We start from the raw sequence: 14898 nt of genomic DNA on the forward strand, positions 1-14898 counted from the left end.
AGGCACAGAGTGATTCGGTTCCAATAAAATGTGTGTGAGAGCATTCAAGGTGGATGCTGCTGGATCTCATGCCATCTTTTAAACTCCTCTCAGGCAGTGGCCCTCCTCTGCGACTGGTTGGAGGTGAGGAAGACTTCGAAGGTCGTGTGGAGGTGTTTCATGCAGGAAGGTGGGGCTCTATCTGCGATGACCAGTGGGACGACAGGGATGCAGAGGTGGTGTGCAGACAGCTCGGTTTTGGGTACGTTCACACCTCCACCACAACTAGATAAGAGATGTATGGTAACATTTTGATCTTTGTCCTAGTTTAAAGGTTACGTTGTGAGCCTCAGGCCACAGAGACACCTACTGTAGTAGGAGAGCCACAAATGTACAAATGAAGAAAGCAAACACTATGCCTGTTTTAAATTGGCTTTCTATCCCCTTTAAGGTCTTCTCCTTGTGCACTTCTGGACCAGGTCCAGAACTGCTTCTATTTATAGATCACTCCCTGTATGTCCTGTTCTCACCACCTGGCAAGTTGACCCGACTTTCATGTCAAGGATCGTCACCGGCTCGGTCTCTGCTCACGAATAAGAGGCCAAACAGTTTTCAGGGGATAAGTGTACTCCTAAAGTAGCAGGCAGCATAATGTGTACTGCGGTACCTGCAGAGTCTTTTATGTCTGTCACATGTTCTCAGCATGAACCTGGTCTCATTGGTAAAGAGAACCGGGTGCCACTGGCACTGCCTAAAGATGATGAGTGCTCATGCACCCCTCAAAGTCTGTTTGCGACAGTTAGGCTAGAAGAATGAACTTGAGTAGCCCGCTGCAGGTCCCTGTGTCGGTCTGACAGTGATCCTCCTGGTTGTACAATCGTACTCAAACAAAGAAGTAGATAACAGTTCAGCTGCTGGCTTGCCCTTCTATAGCCGTGCCCAGCTCTCCTCTTGTAACAGCCCGGAGACACAGCAGACCTTCCTGTGACGGGACTTATGGATACCCCAGCCTGAAGGAACTGGAGCATCTGTACAACACTCAGAGTGTAGTATTCTGTGGCCACCACCTGCAAAACCATTCTGTCATGAACCAAGGTTCATACACACAGAGTGGGGATCAAAAAGCAGACTCAAAACAAAATTCACAGGAACTATGTACAGATTTATTTCTCTAACATAAATGATCAGGAACAACCAAGGGAACGAGAATAAAACTCAAGCCGAGGAACTGAAATTCCCTGGGAAGCTGTGATTTGGACCGTGGGAAGCTGCAACAGAAAGGGGAACAATTACTTGTGTGCAGGAAAGGAGAGAGTCAAAACTAAACCAGAATTAGAATGCTGCGGCTTACAATCAGAGTCAGACCGTGGGGCTCGGATGGGAGGGTGTCCGTGGGAAAAAATCCAAGGAGGGAGAGATGGAGACTGAGGGAGTTCTCTTGCGCGCAAAACAGGCATGAGGATAGGCAGGAGATATCTTCAATTGCCAGACGGTGACCACTAAGAGTGACTAACGGACTGGCGTGGAGCAACCGTCCGCGCTGGGTGAAATAGTTCTCCAGTAATTGCCTCGGATGGAATACAGGTGCGATGCGACCCAGCCCGAAGGCGTGGCCACTGAGTCAACCCGAACACTACCTGTTCCCATGGACCATGACACATTCCCTTTTTGGGACAGTTGTTGCTGCCTCTCCAGTGCACCTGTTGTCAATTTTATTTGCGCTAAAGCAGATGAAATGGTTTCACAGTGGTTTATGGTTCCAAATCGAAAGATTGATATCCCTGAAGTTTAATTAACGTTGTGTATACTGTGATGTTTGTGTGTTCCCTTAATTTTTTGAACATGGTATATAAACATGGGGTTGTGTGCTGTGTATTGAACTCCCCCAGGGTCTCTGACTGCATTTAGATTACTGTAACTGCTTGATGCATCTTAATGGAGAAAGAGCAAGCGGCACATTGGAAATGCAGGATTTTTATTAGCTAAAATGTAAAATTTAAAACAAATGTATCACGCCACCTGCCCTAGATGCCCGATTTGGCTCCTTGTGACTTTGTCCTTAAAGTGTCGCCTTTTTGACTCAGTGGAGGAGATCCAGCACATATCCCAAGTGTGCAGGTTGTTGCAGGGCTGCTCAAGGAGACGACCTTCAGGGGGATAGCAGCCAAATGTAAATCCGGTCCACCTTATGCTTTTTATGTGTGGAGTTGCATAACTTTTTGACTGCACCTTTTGCTTTGGCAGGTGTGTATTTGTCTCTCTCTCAGTGGAAAGACTAATGGCACCACAATTACACAAGATTTGCAGGTTTGCAGTGTGGCAGCTGAAAATGACTGAATTGATGGGCCATTGTGGATGATACAAATATAGGGTACATTCAGCTGCCAGTAGCTTTAAAATCCAAAAAATGATTTAAAATTGAATTATTTATCAGATGCCGTTGAGTAAGCTGGAGATGTTCAGGATTCTCCAGCAGAGCAGATTACAGTTTGTCTCATCTTGAAAATACTTCCTCACACACAGAGTGTAAACCCTACGGAGAAGAAAGTGAACTTGTAGCTGCAAAGAGAAAGAACTTCCTCCATGTTTAACACGAGGTTGCATTTCATCTCCCGAAACACCGGGGGACGCCTCACCATCTGTGTTTCTGCCTGTAAATAATAGATGTCCTGACACTGATGCACAGGTTCCCACACAGCTGTGTACAGCTGTGCGCTGATGTGTTTTGACACGCAAAACAAAACGCGATTTGTTTTTCCCCACATGGATTGTATTTGTTTTTTGTTTCGCTCTGCAGTAGATAGAGAATATGTGTCAAACATTTAGACACTTTGCATGCTGGCACTAGCTAACACTCCTCCTCCCTGTGAACAAACAGCAGAGGAAGAAAAACTCAAATCTGTGACAATAATCAATTACAAGTAAGAGTTCTGCATTTAGTACTTTAATTGGAAGTGCAAGTTTTTAAATATAATGAGGAAAATGGAGAAGTAAAAACATTAAATGTAAGTAATGAATGAAAAACACAAGGTTTTACTTTTTTTTAACTGATTAAAAAAAGCAAATTATTACACTAATAAATAATTCACTAATGAATTGATGATTCATATGAAAGAAAATAAGAATTTTTTTTAAAAATTATATCTGAGAGGCTGTAATTACAAATGTTCAGTATACATTAACCACCCGTATTTGTATTTTGTTTATACAATGTTTATTTGTAAAATTTAAACAACACATGTTAACACGAGTGCATTTAAACAGAATGCAACTATACAGTGCATATAAAACGTTTAGCCACAGCTACCTTGCAGACCGTGTCCCTGGTTGGGCTTTTTAAAGACACAATATATCAATGCAAATATCAGATCAAACAGAAAACAGCAACAAAGACCACACAAGCCATAATTTTGCCTGTTAATTAAAATTTTTAAGATTTGATGGCAAAGTGTTCAGAATCTGTGCGCCTTTTAAAGTTTAAGAAGCTGTACTGAATAAATTTCACTTTATAAAATCATTTCTAGATAATTTCCAGCCCTTCCCCTGCTTCCCGTACTCTGATTCTTCCTATTTTTCCATATTTATAAATAACAAATAATTAGTTGATGGTTTTCCTGCACCATTTTGTAGTTTGATATGTTTTACTTTTCTTTTTAACAAACCTGCTGCATGCTATTTTTAGGTTAAACATCACTTTTAGCACAAGCAGAAACACAAAAGGGCTTTTTATAGCAAGCTGGGATTAAGAAGACATCACTAAAAAAAGCAGTTTATTATTTTGGATGATTTTATTTATTCAAAGAGCATCTTTAGAGTATTTTTTTTGTCGTAGTCGTGTTTTTCAGAGTTATATCCAGTAGACTGACAGATTTTGTGTTGATGAATCGTCCTCCTGGGAAAGCTGATCGTTTTGTGCGACACTGTGTAGCTTTATCAATGCCAAATTGTTGGGTCTAAACATGCGACCCTGCTGGAATCAGACCACGAGAGACTGCGAACAGAACACAAGATCCACTCGTACGTTTTACTTCCAAGGGGAGACTGCGCTCACAGAGCTAACACAAGCACACCTGTAGCCAACTCCAAAGCTCCAGTCTCCCCTCACAGCTTTTACTCCGTTACACAACCCCTCACTGTAAAACCCCTGTGGTGTATCGTAAAACCTAAGGCACTGTGTGTGCATGCATGTGCAAGCACGTGAGTGCGTGTGTGTGTGTGTATGTGTGTATGTGTCTCTGTAGATGTGACTTCCTGCCACACAATATATGCTTACAACTGTTCGACCATATTTCCTAGTTATCCAAAGGTCATCTCCCCTCACCTGTATATGGCTTAACCCCTTTAATGGTTCGCCATATACAAGCACAGGCGAGCCCCTAAATGGCAGGGAGCAACCATCCCTTACCAGATAAGGAAACCAGAAGCTTTAGATGGAATGTGCCTGCAGTTAAACATTATAGCTATAACGTCCTCCACCATCCTGCATGTGGGGGAGGAGAACAGAAGAATATCTAAACATGCAGTTTAAGACAAGGTTTACAAATTTAAGCACAACAATGACAACATTTAACAAATCACCCCAACACAAATGTTGTGGGACGACAGTTTTGTACTATTCACTGTTTGGCTGCCTGACAGCATTTTATCTGATCCCTTTGTTTAAGTAAAAACTGCCATCAATTTAGATGTTTCCCTCTGTCAGTTAACCTGATAAATAAAATGAGGTTTTGAGGTAATTGGTTTTTAACTATTTATTAATGGCCTATTTATTCTCAGGTCTGCCCTCTCTGCTCCTTAAGACAATATACTTATCTGATCTTAAGTAACCTTCTGGAAAAACCTTCTGTGTGTGTGTTTGTGTTGTAGCGGTGTGGCGAAAGCCTGGTCCTGGGCTCACTTCGGTCAGGGTTCAGGTCCCATCCTGCTGGATGCGGTGAAATGCACAGGAAACGAGCTGTTCCTGGATCAGTGTCCTCATGGCAACTGGGAGCAGCACAACTGTGACCACATGGAGGACGCTGGGGTCTCCTGCAGCCCTTATACAGGTACACGCACCCAAACACACACACATATACACAGTCACACATAGCAATTGTACACACTGATGAGCTTAAAGCTGCTATTTATAGCCGCCGGGCTCCGAACATCAATAAATCATTACTGCATAGAGCAGCAACATCCTGTTTGTGACAAGTAGGAACAGGATTTATGTGAGCTGAGCAGTAACATATCAATACATGTGACCAAACTCTGATCAATAATTAAGCCAAAAAAACACATTTTAATATTAATTTCAGATGTAGCATCTATAAAACAGAATCTTCCCTTTGAGAAAAGAGGATCAGATCTTTGCTTATAACCACAAAATGTTTCAGACGGTGTGGTGCGTCTGGTTGGAGGAGACAGTCCCTGGGAGGGCCGAGTCGAAGTGTTTCATAACGGTGACTGGGGGACGGTGTGTGATGACCACTGGACCCAGCAGCATGCAGAGGTGGTCTGCAGGCAGCTGGGTTACAGGTATGAACACAGTTTTAGTATTTTTGCATGCAGCTTTTTTCAGTGAAAATTGCAGCTGCACTTTTTGCACCCCAAGTTTGCCATAGTTACCACTTAGAAGACTGTTGTTTGCATTTTGAACACTTTATAAGTAGATGATAAACTCTTCTCCATCTCCAGGGGTCACGCTGAGGTCGTATCTGATGGGACGTTTGGCGAGGGCGTGGGCCTGATCCTCCTGGACGATGTCCAGTGCGAGGGATCTGAAACCTCGCTGCTGGATTGCCAACATGGGATCTGGGGACGGACCGACTGCTCCCACAGCGAGGACGTCGGTGTTCGCTGCAGAGGAAGGTCCGACGAGGGGACTAATGAGGTGCCGGTCATCGCACCTTCCACAGGTGAGTGATGGGGATGATTTCATGCGGTAGTTTAGGATGAATCAGCCGATTCGTTTTTTAAATTCTGAAACATTTTTAACTTTCAGGATAATTTTCCTCAGGATCCGTCCTTTACACACCTCTAATACATTCTGGTAGTGTCACATGATGTTTTTAAGTGAGAGGGAGTCAGGTAGACAAATACATTCCTGGGAAAATTTTCACTGCTGGATCCCTGCTTTGTGTTATGAGCATCTTTTGAGGCAAACATGTTTGTCACTCAAGGTTTTCCACTTTTTGTGATTCCATCACATCCTTCCTGATAGTTTCAGCAGTGTCCCACCAGGAATTGACAGATTCTGACATCTGTGAGACCTTATATTGAGGCGATGGCTGTTATTCTCTCAATAATAACTAATAAATGCTAAAAAAAAACTGCAAGGAAAACGTAGTCAGAAATGCATAGGAGGAATCTGTGGTACTGAACAGGCCAATCGGAGTAGTCACAGCTGTTTCAGGGGAGTTATTGCACACATACGACGCAGATTGAATGCAGAAGTTTAAACCAACTGTAAGTCATCATTTATATACAGCCTTTGTTGTGAACAACTTGAGACTACCGCCTTGCCGAAGGACATCACAGCAGCAGCACTCACCACTTAGATTTATTTCCCCAAACTGGCAAACCTCCAGAGCTCTCCTCCTCACCCTTTAAGCCACTCATACCCAGTGTTTGTATGGACAAAAATAAAGATCAGGTTTTAAAAATAATAACTTGAATTAAATTTACAAAGATATATTTCCTGTCTCAGAACATAATCACAATTTTAAAGAGTTTATTTTCTTTTTCATATAGTGGAAGAAATAAACCAGCTAAACCAGGAGTATCATTGCACCGCACTGCAGAAATTTGGTGGTGCTGAAATTTATTTTGCCACAAAAAGGCAAGATGTTGCTGCAGACCGCTGCTCGCATGCTGCCTGCCTTCCTTGTTTACACTGGTGTTTTTCTGTCCAAATGGTTTACATGTCACATGCTGACAGCTGTGAAAATAAAGCGATGTTACTGGCTCTGTTCTCCAGAGGTCCTGCTTCTCCTGTCGACACACACAGTCCATTAGAATGAGAACAGCGGCCGGATAAAGAGACACTGGATGACATTTAACACCGTCAGCGGACATACAGCTACCTCCGTCTCTGTAGATGCGCAGGCATGAATATGAATGAGCGTTGTTTTTCTTTTCTTTTTTTTTGGTTAGGTCCCCTGGTGCGTCTTGTGGGTGGCAGCAGCAGGAAGGAAGGTCGAGTCGAAGTGTATCTCCATGGTGACTGGGGAAGTATTTGCGACTCAGGCTGGAACGATCTGAACGCAGCCGTGGTGTGCAGACAGCTTGGACACAGGTTAATGTTTGTGTGGGTGAATGAGAGATGACAGTTTTAGTGAAAACAAAAACATACCATAAAGTCACATCTTCTTGAATATGTGTCATCCCCAGCGGTCGAGCGGTTGCAGCTGGAGGGTTCGGTCAGGGGAAAGGACCCGTCCACCTGGACCAGGTGAGGTGCACAGGGAAAGAGGAGTTCCTAGGCGAGTGTCCCTCTCTGGGCCAGAGCATCCAGGGCTGCAGACGAAGGGAGGATGCAGGGGTACGGTGTGACATCACGCCACGAGAATCAACGGCACAGATTAAGCCTGAAGAGCCGAGCTGTGGGCTGAGGAAGATGGCCGAGGAAGATGGCAAGAGGAGGAATCAGGGAGAGGAAAACATACTCAGGTAGAGGGAAAAAATCAGGTAAAATAGAATTAATGAAAATTTAAACCTGTTTTGCTTCACTTCTCAGACCATTTTCTCTAAAATATTCTCAAAAATATTCTCATTGGTGGCTTAACTGGATAGACAAATATATATATATATATTCAAAATATTTGGCTCACCTCCCAGTCCGCTGGATTATTCATGCAACCTGTGGCTTTCACAGAAATCACAGCATACAGCACATGCAGGACTTACAGGATTAATACTATTAAAAACGGGTTTTCTAAGATTCTTAGTTTATAATAATTTGTATGCAATTTATAAAAAGTAGAAAAAAGCTGATGGCTGAGTTGATCTCTTTCTATACATCCAGTTAGTAAATTTCATATAAGACACACTATTTAAATTGCTTTTGCCTGCCTGCAAGCTGCTTTGCAACCCACCTCCACCCCGGCTCCTCTTTTCCGTGGTGTGTCTGACTTGGACCTGCTGCTCCCAGAGCAGACATATGAAACGTTTGGCTAGCTGGTGAATCTTGCACAACTTTTCCTTCCGAGTTGGAAAACATCACATATTTTGTGGTTATTTTGGTTTGACTGACATTTATATGTTGAACAAAAGTTCATTTGAAAGGGCAAAAAGATCAAAAAGAGAAGCAGGAAGTAGTTTTGATCTGTTCGTTCTTCTTGCTCAGGACCACGTGGCCATGGCAGGTGTCTGTGTGGCTTCGGTCTCAGGAAGAAGACAGCAGTCCTCTCTGCAGTGGCACTCTGATCAGCCCCTGTTGGGCCCTGACATCTGCATACTGTGTCACCAGGTAAATCCAAAGCAATATTAATAAATTAGTTTCTACACTGCAGTGGAATCACTCAGCGTAGTAATACACAAGTGTAAATCACCCTTAAGTTGCTTCTGTCTCTCTCCTGAAGGTTTGGCGGCGATCCGTCCCGGTACGTGGTGATAGTTGGGGGGTCCGAGCGGCGCCTCACACCGGAGCAGGTGGTGGTTCACAGGAAGTTTAAGGGTCAGAGCGGTGGACACGATCTGGCTTTACTTAAGCTACCTAGCTCGAAGAATCACTGTCTGACCTTTGAGCCCAACACCAATGCAGCATGCCTTCCTGCCGCTGACACAGACTCAGGGGGAAGTACTCCATCTTCTTGTGTGGTCACGGTTACAGCTGGCTGGGCGGGTCCAGGTAGGCAGTTATATAAAGATAAAGTCTGAAAATATGTTTTAGATGAAACATCTGGGTGGAGAAGATCACCAGTTTGTGAGTAGTGTGTTTCAACACAGGTGCACAAATTTGCAGAAGTACAAGAATAACCTGGAATTGTGGAATTTTTGAGGTTTACTTTGACCAGTAAGTTTTATAGAGGGTGCTGGGCTACAAATCAGAAACACTTTCATTCTGAAAATCTGTTTAGTTACATCTGTAGTAACATCTTTAATGACAGTCTAACATTCAACAAACAAACGTATAGAACAGTGAAAATCAGCAAATCTTCACATCAGTATTTTATAGAGGACAGGATATAAATGAGAGAGCAGAGGAGCTGGACTAGTGTCAGGAGCAGGATCCCACCAACATGTGGCCGGATTGCTATGAAATTACTATGAAATTTAATACAGGTTTCCCTTTTCCAATGCAAACAAATCACAATGACATCGATGAGTTCCTAACTTTTCCTCTGGCGCCACCATGTGGTTAATATGTGCAGTGTTTGATGGAACTAGCCCTCAGTGGTACATGGATTAACAGGAAACTGCATTTCATTTCATTCCCTGTGATTTGATTTTGTTTAATTAACAGTGAAAGTGCTAATTGACCAATAGGAAAATAACTGTAAATGAGCCATGACTCTAAAGGTTCATTTGTATCTGTCGTCTGGTGAAGCCAGTTACAGCAGCTGCTTGAAAATGAAAAAGAATTGTCTCAGTTATCACATGCAGTAGAGCTAATTCATACCGACAAAAAAATTAGCAAAATGCACATCAATCATCAGGCTACGTAACACAAAAGGCAACGAAAAAACAGAAAACATGACACACGCACATCTAAGCCCTCCCACAAGATGAATTTTAATAACTCTGGAGATCCCATCACATTTCATCGTCTTTGTTCAAATACTTGTACAACAATGGCATTACCATCAGCTGCTTCTGTACTATCGGGTGCTAATTAGCAAAAGTTAGGGCTTACATTAGAATACTAACAAGGTAAACTAAACATGTAAGCTTGAGTCCCCCCCCCCCCCTCCCCCGCATAATCACGGCTTCACAGAGCTGCTGTAATCTTTCTAAAAATGCTCTAATTTGCAGACTTTTTCCAAAGCAGAAATATAAATGTTGGATAAAGCCATATTCAAAATTATTGTTTTATTTTGCTGCGACATTTCGAACTGAAGGCCTTCACAGAGTGATTACATTTTTATGATAACATGCAAAGAGGAAAATGTAACAATAATCTTGAATAACTGAAAAATTAAGGTACTGATCACAGAACAACATCAATTTTCAAGACCTTGTTTAAACAGATTGTCAGATTCTTACTATAAGGATCAGTAGTTCATACAATGAATGCCAACAACACCTTTATCCAACCGTAGTTAAAGCAGATGGGCTACAGCAGCAAAACCCAAAATTAGTAAAGTATTAGTATAATATTGTTATTATTAATTATTGAATTAGTGATATGTTGATGATTTTAAATACTTCTATATATTCCTCAGTAGCTTGATCTAAAATAATGCAATTAATCTGAGAAGTTATAAGTAACTAAAACGTTAAGTAAATGGAGTATGAAGTTGAATATTCACATTCAGAATGTGATGGAGTAAAATCAGAACGCAGCATAGTACAAGTACTTGAATAAATATACTCTGTAACATATGCTGGCTCTATCCATGCTCTCACCCAGTGGTTTTGGGGACTATAAGATTAATGGTACTCTGCTCCAGTTGCTTTGGTGGGGTGGGGGTTCAGGAAGGGTTGGTGCCACTCTATGCGACTCTTCTAGATACACCCCTGAAAGATAGTTGGAGATCAGAGATGAACATTAACCCAGCCGGGCAGAAAGATGACTTTATGTTCTGTTTCTAAAATCAGTTTATAAGTTATCGATTGCAGATGTGAGCATGCTCTGTTGGTACTCTCTCATGTGCTTAAACACAGCACTAATGAGTCCTTTGGTCTAACATGTTATACACCACGGCCCAAAATGAGTATAAAAACATATTTATACCTGTAGCATCGCCTTAATCAGCTGTTTGCTTTAGTATTTGTAATCCTGTTGTCTTTTCTCTCTTCTTCTAGACTCTGTTCTTGCTTCCTGGGTCCCTCTGATGTCGTCATGGCAATGTAAGAAGCGCTATGGCAACAGTTTCTCCAGTCACGGCACCCTGTGTGCTGGCAGTCCTCCAGACACCAGCCTCCTCCATGACAACAGTTGCCAGGGCAACTCTGGAGGCGGGTTAGTGTGTCAGGTGGAGACAGGTCGATGGATCCTCACTGGCGTTGTCGCCGGGGGTTACGGCTGCGCTGATCCCTCCTCACCTGCGCTCTACACGCGAGTCAGCCGCTTCAGGAGCTGGATCGACGAGGTCATCAACGTGCGAGCACGCCCGGAGGCTCCAAACGCACATATACAAGAAGATCTGCCACACAATGACATAACACACATGCACAGCGAGGGCAAAGATGTGTCCTTCCACACGCACGGCAAACACACACACGATCAGCAGCCATCAAATGAAATCAATGAGATTAAACACACACACTCTCATCATTCACACACCAAAAACACACACACAAGCCGGGCGGAGGACGCAAACACACAAATTCTGGTCTGATTGAGGCCGTGCCGTTGGCTTACCACCTGTGCCATGTGACCACCTGAGGAGGGTTAAAGGATGAGGAAAAGAAAAGAAAGATGCTCCCAAACTTCAGTCAGTGCAAACGGCCGTCTGTCAAATCTGAACTCAGTCTTCGTGAATCGCAGGTGTGTGCTGTGGGCAGGCTTTCCTGAGCTGTACGGGTCATTTGCGGTGCTCGACGTGTGAGTTTCAGCCCGTTTAGAGCGAAACAGGTCGACAGATTTATCAGCACGCCGATCAGGCCCTTTTACTGAAAATAAAAAAAAATCCGAATTGCATGTACTTTAAGGAATCTACTGCTCGCGTAAAATATTCCGGGGGGAAATTTTAAGACGGTCACACAAGAATCTATGCTAATTTCACCTATTTACATTGTGTGAGCTTAAGAAAAAGAGCAAAACATCAAGTACAAAGGCTGACCGACCATCACTGATGTCCCTTTGAGATGATTAATGTAGATAAACTCCAAACTCCTCACAGAAGGTGAGGCTCGTCCCACATTAGGTTTTTATAAAAATCCAGATGTGGCTTTCTTTTTCAAACAGGGCTTCTCTCTTCAGGCTGTTGTCTTATACCTTTACTGGTGAAAGTGCAGTTGTTCATTTGGACCCATGACTAAGCTACTTAACTCAGGACCATACCACTGATTTAGCAAGTTTTAGTGCATTTATTACAAATGAGGTCACTTTGCATTACACACGTTCTCCGTTAGCTTGTTTCTTATTTGGATAGATTAACCTTATTTGCCCCTTTTAAAGCGCTTATTAATGCCTTACTGAGCCAATCTCCTTGTAATCTCCTTTATCTTCCTTCCTTTCACCTCACCTCTCAACCAATCATGGTCTCTCCCTGATCCTGGTTGACCCGGAGGTCTCTTCCTGGTAAAATTGAGTTCTTCCTTCCCATTGTTGCCAACATTGTACTTACAGGGGACTGTCTGATCATTGTAGTAATTATTATTGTAAGTATTGCATCAACTGTTTGGGAATTATTAATACAAAGTTGCTGTACGATTGACTGACAAACAGTCTCATGACCAGATAGGGCAGTTCCCTAATTTTTCTATGATAAATTAAACAGATAAAAGATCCAAAGTTGATTTTAAGTGTTGACCCTGCATTTGGTAGCTGTTCACTGAAACACTTAAGGCACAAAGCAATGAAAGTGAAGGTGACCATCATTGGGCTGAAGAACCAAAATAAATCCATCAGAGAGATAGGAAAAACTTTAGGAATGGCCAAATCAGCAATCTGGGACATTCTGATTACACTCAAGAACAACAAGGCCAGATTAGGCTTTGCCAGAAAACAGAGGGACAGATGAAACCAAGATTAACTTGTGGCAGAATGATGGGAAGACAAATGTATGAAGAAGGAGAGAAACACTCATCAAGTTCTGTCAGAGCTTTGCACCGGAGGAAGCCAAGCATTTGGTGTTGTCCATAGGTTTTAGACTTCAGGCGGGGTTTTGATCCAAGAATTAAAAACAACCGCTATATTGAAAATAATGCTGGTTTGTCCAGTTAATATGTTTTAAAATGGCTGTAATTCCCAAACAGTTAATGGAATACTTTAGTAAAACCCCTTGAATTAAAGCTGAGTCTCTGCACTTCAACCACATATTGATTGCGTGATTGAAAATCCACTGCGATGGTGTGCAGAGGCAAAGAAAAAAAAATCTTATTGTCCAAATATTTATGGACAGACCTCTACCTTAACAAACTGATGTAGTGATAAAGTACAATCGTGCAAAGTAAGGAATTATTATGTGCTTCATCTTGATCATTGATATTTGCAGTAAGCTGCAAATATCACACAAACTTAGACTAACCCAATACAACCAATAGGAAATAAGAAAAACTGAAATACATATGAGAAATTTAATCATTGTGTGTTACATTATATGACAGAAATGTTTGAATTTTTCTATTATGCCAGAACCTGTAATAACAACAAAATGCATATTATTCTTGGTTAAATGAAATAAATTTTAAAAAATGGTTAAAATACAATTTTATAATAATGATAATGATTTTCTTTTGGCTGTGGCTAATGAGTTGTTAATTAATGTGATTTTTGTGCAATACAAAATCAAAATTCCTCACACTAAATGTCTTATCTGTAGATATTTTCTCAGAGTAGTTGAGGGGTAAACCAGGCCGCTCATCCTATGATAACAGCATAGAACAAACAGCTTCAGGAGTCTGCTCATTGATTTCTGATGTCTGAGCAGGAAAACAAAGGAAACGGTGGCTGAATGACAACAACTTTGTTTAGAAATAAGTCCACGGTTGCATTAAGTGTACTGGACTTGTTTAAAGAGCTAAAATGTGCAAAAACATTGGTATGGTCCTTTAAAATTGTACAGGACTCTCCTTTTAAAGCCATTGGAAGCTGACTGTTGGGTCATAAATATCTTTTTGTACTGGCTCTAGATAGATAAATAGACAGGTCCTCAGATAGACAGATAGCTAGCTGCTACTTCTGCATTTAGATAGTACGTGTTCTGCATTCATTCTTGACTGAATTAGATAGCCGAGCTGGTGAAGTTAAACGTTGTCTGATCTGTTGTTCTCTGAGCAGATGTGTGATCTGACCAGAAGATGGCGACATTGCTCTATTTTAACAGGGTCCATCAGGGACCCTGGTGGTTCTTTTTATACTGTTTATGCTGTAAGTGTATGGACTTGTGCTTAATATACTGTGAACCATTGTGTCGTGAAGCATCCTGTAACCTTCAACTCCAACATTTCTCCAAGCCTGTTGTTATAATCCTGTACATAAACTCAAGCCCTGCTACCACAGACTTGCTGTTTGACCATGCAGATCCTGTTGGTTCATGTAAATACTGTATGTCTCTGGCTGGGTGATGAGGGCGCAGACAGGCTAAAGGGTTTCAGATGTACTCTTGCTTTGCCTGTGTTAAACCCATCAGCTGCTCCTCAGTGTAATGTGCTGAATCATGGTTGAGTATTAAAAATGTGTACCTGCTGAGAACAAGTGAGTGTTGCTGTCGTCTCTGTTTTTAGCACTAGATATTTATTAATTAGCTTTCCTGAACTCTGTTTTCCCCATGTGGCAAGAAAACAAGAAAAGAGCTAAGAAATGCAGTTCCTCTAATGACCACTTGAGGCTCTGAAAGGGAGTGAATTAATATGTTTAGAACCTGAAACGGTGGTTTGGTTACTTTTATTGACTGTACTTTATTCTACACATGGGCACTTCTCACGCCAAGAAGAAAAGAAAAATGTGGTCCACATGCTAAATTTCAAATTGTAAAAAATCTAAACGAGTGGTTTTGTCCATCTTTTATTTACAGTCTATGTTTTCATGTCCATTAGATCAGCGGTCCTTAACCTTGTCTGACAATATTTTCACTGACTGACCTTTAAGGTGTCGCGGATAAATACAAC

At 41.9% G+C, this 14898-nt stretch overlaps 1 protein-coding gene across 1 annotated transcript in view; it reads left to right on the top strand.

The window, feature by feature from the left end:
* Positions 1-14474, top strand: part of LOC134633746 (neurotrypsin-like) — a 37613-nt gene extending 23139 nt beyond the window's left edge. The window contains exons 6-14 of the mRNA XM_063482753.1: positions 94-241; positions 4846-5024; positions 5355-5496; positions 5656-5876; positions 7114-7255; positions 7351-7629; positions 8306-8428; positions 8541-8809; positions 10927-14474. Of these exons, the coding sequence (XP_063338823.1) occupies positions 94-241; positions 4846-5024; positions 5355-5496; positions 5656-5876; positions 7114-7255; positions 7351-7629; positions 8306-8428; positions 8541-8809; positions 10927-11462 (2039 nt within the window). The 3' untranslated portion in view covers positions 11463-14474. The remainder of the gene's footprint in view (positions 1-93; positions 242-4845; positions 5025-5354; positions 5497-5655; positions 5877-7113; positions 7256-7350; positions 7630-8305; positions 8429-8540; positions 8810-10926) is intronic.
* Positions 14475-14898: the final 424 nt, after the last annotated feature.

The sequence above is a fragment of the Pelmatolapia mariae genome, linkage group LG8, assembly GCF_036321145.2.
Source record: "Pelmatolapia mariae isolate MD_Pm_ZW linkage group LG8, Pm_UMD_F_2, whole genome shotgun sequence".
In the NCBI taxonomy this organism is placed as follows: Eukaryota; Metazoa; Chordata; class Actinopteri; order Cichliformes; family Cichlidae; genus Pelmatolapia; species Pelmatolapia mariae.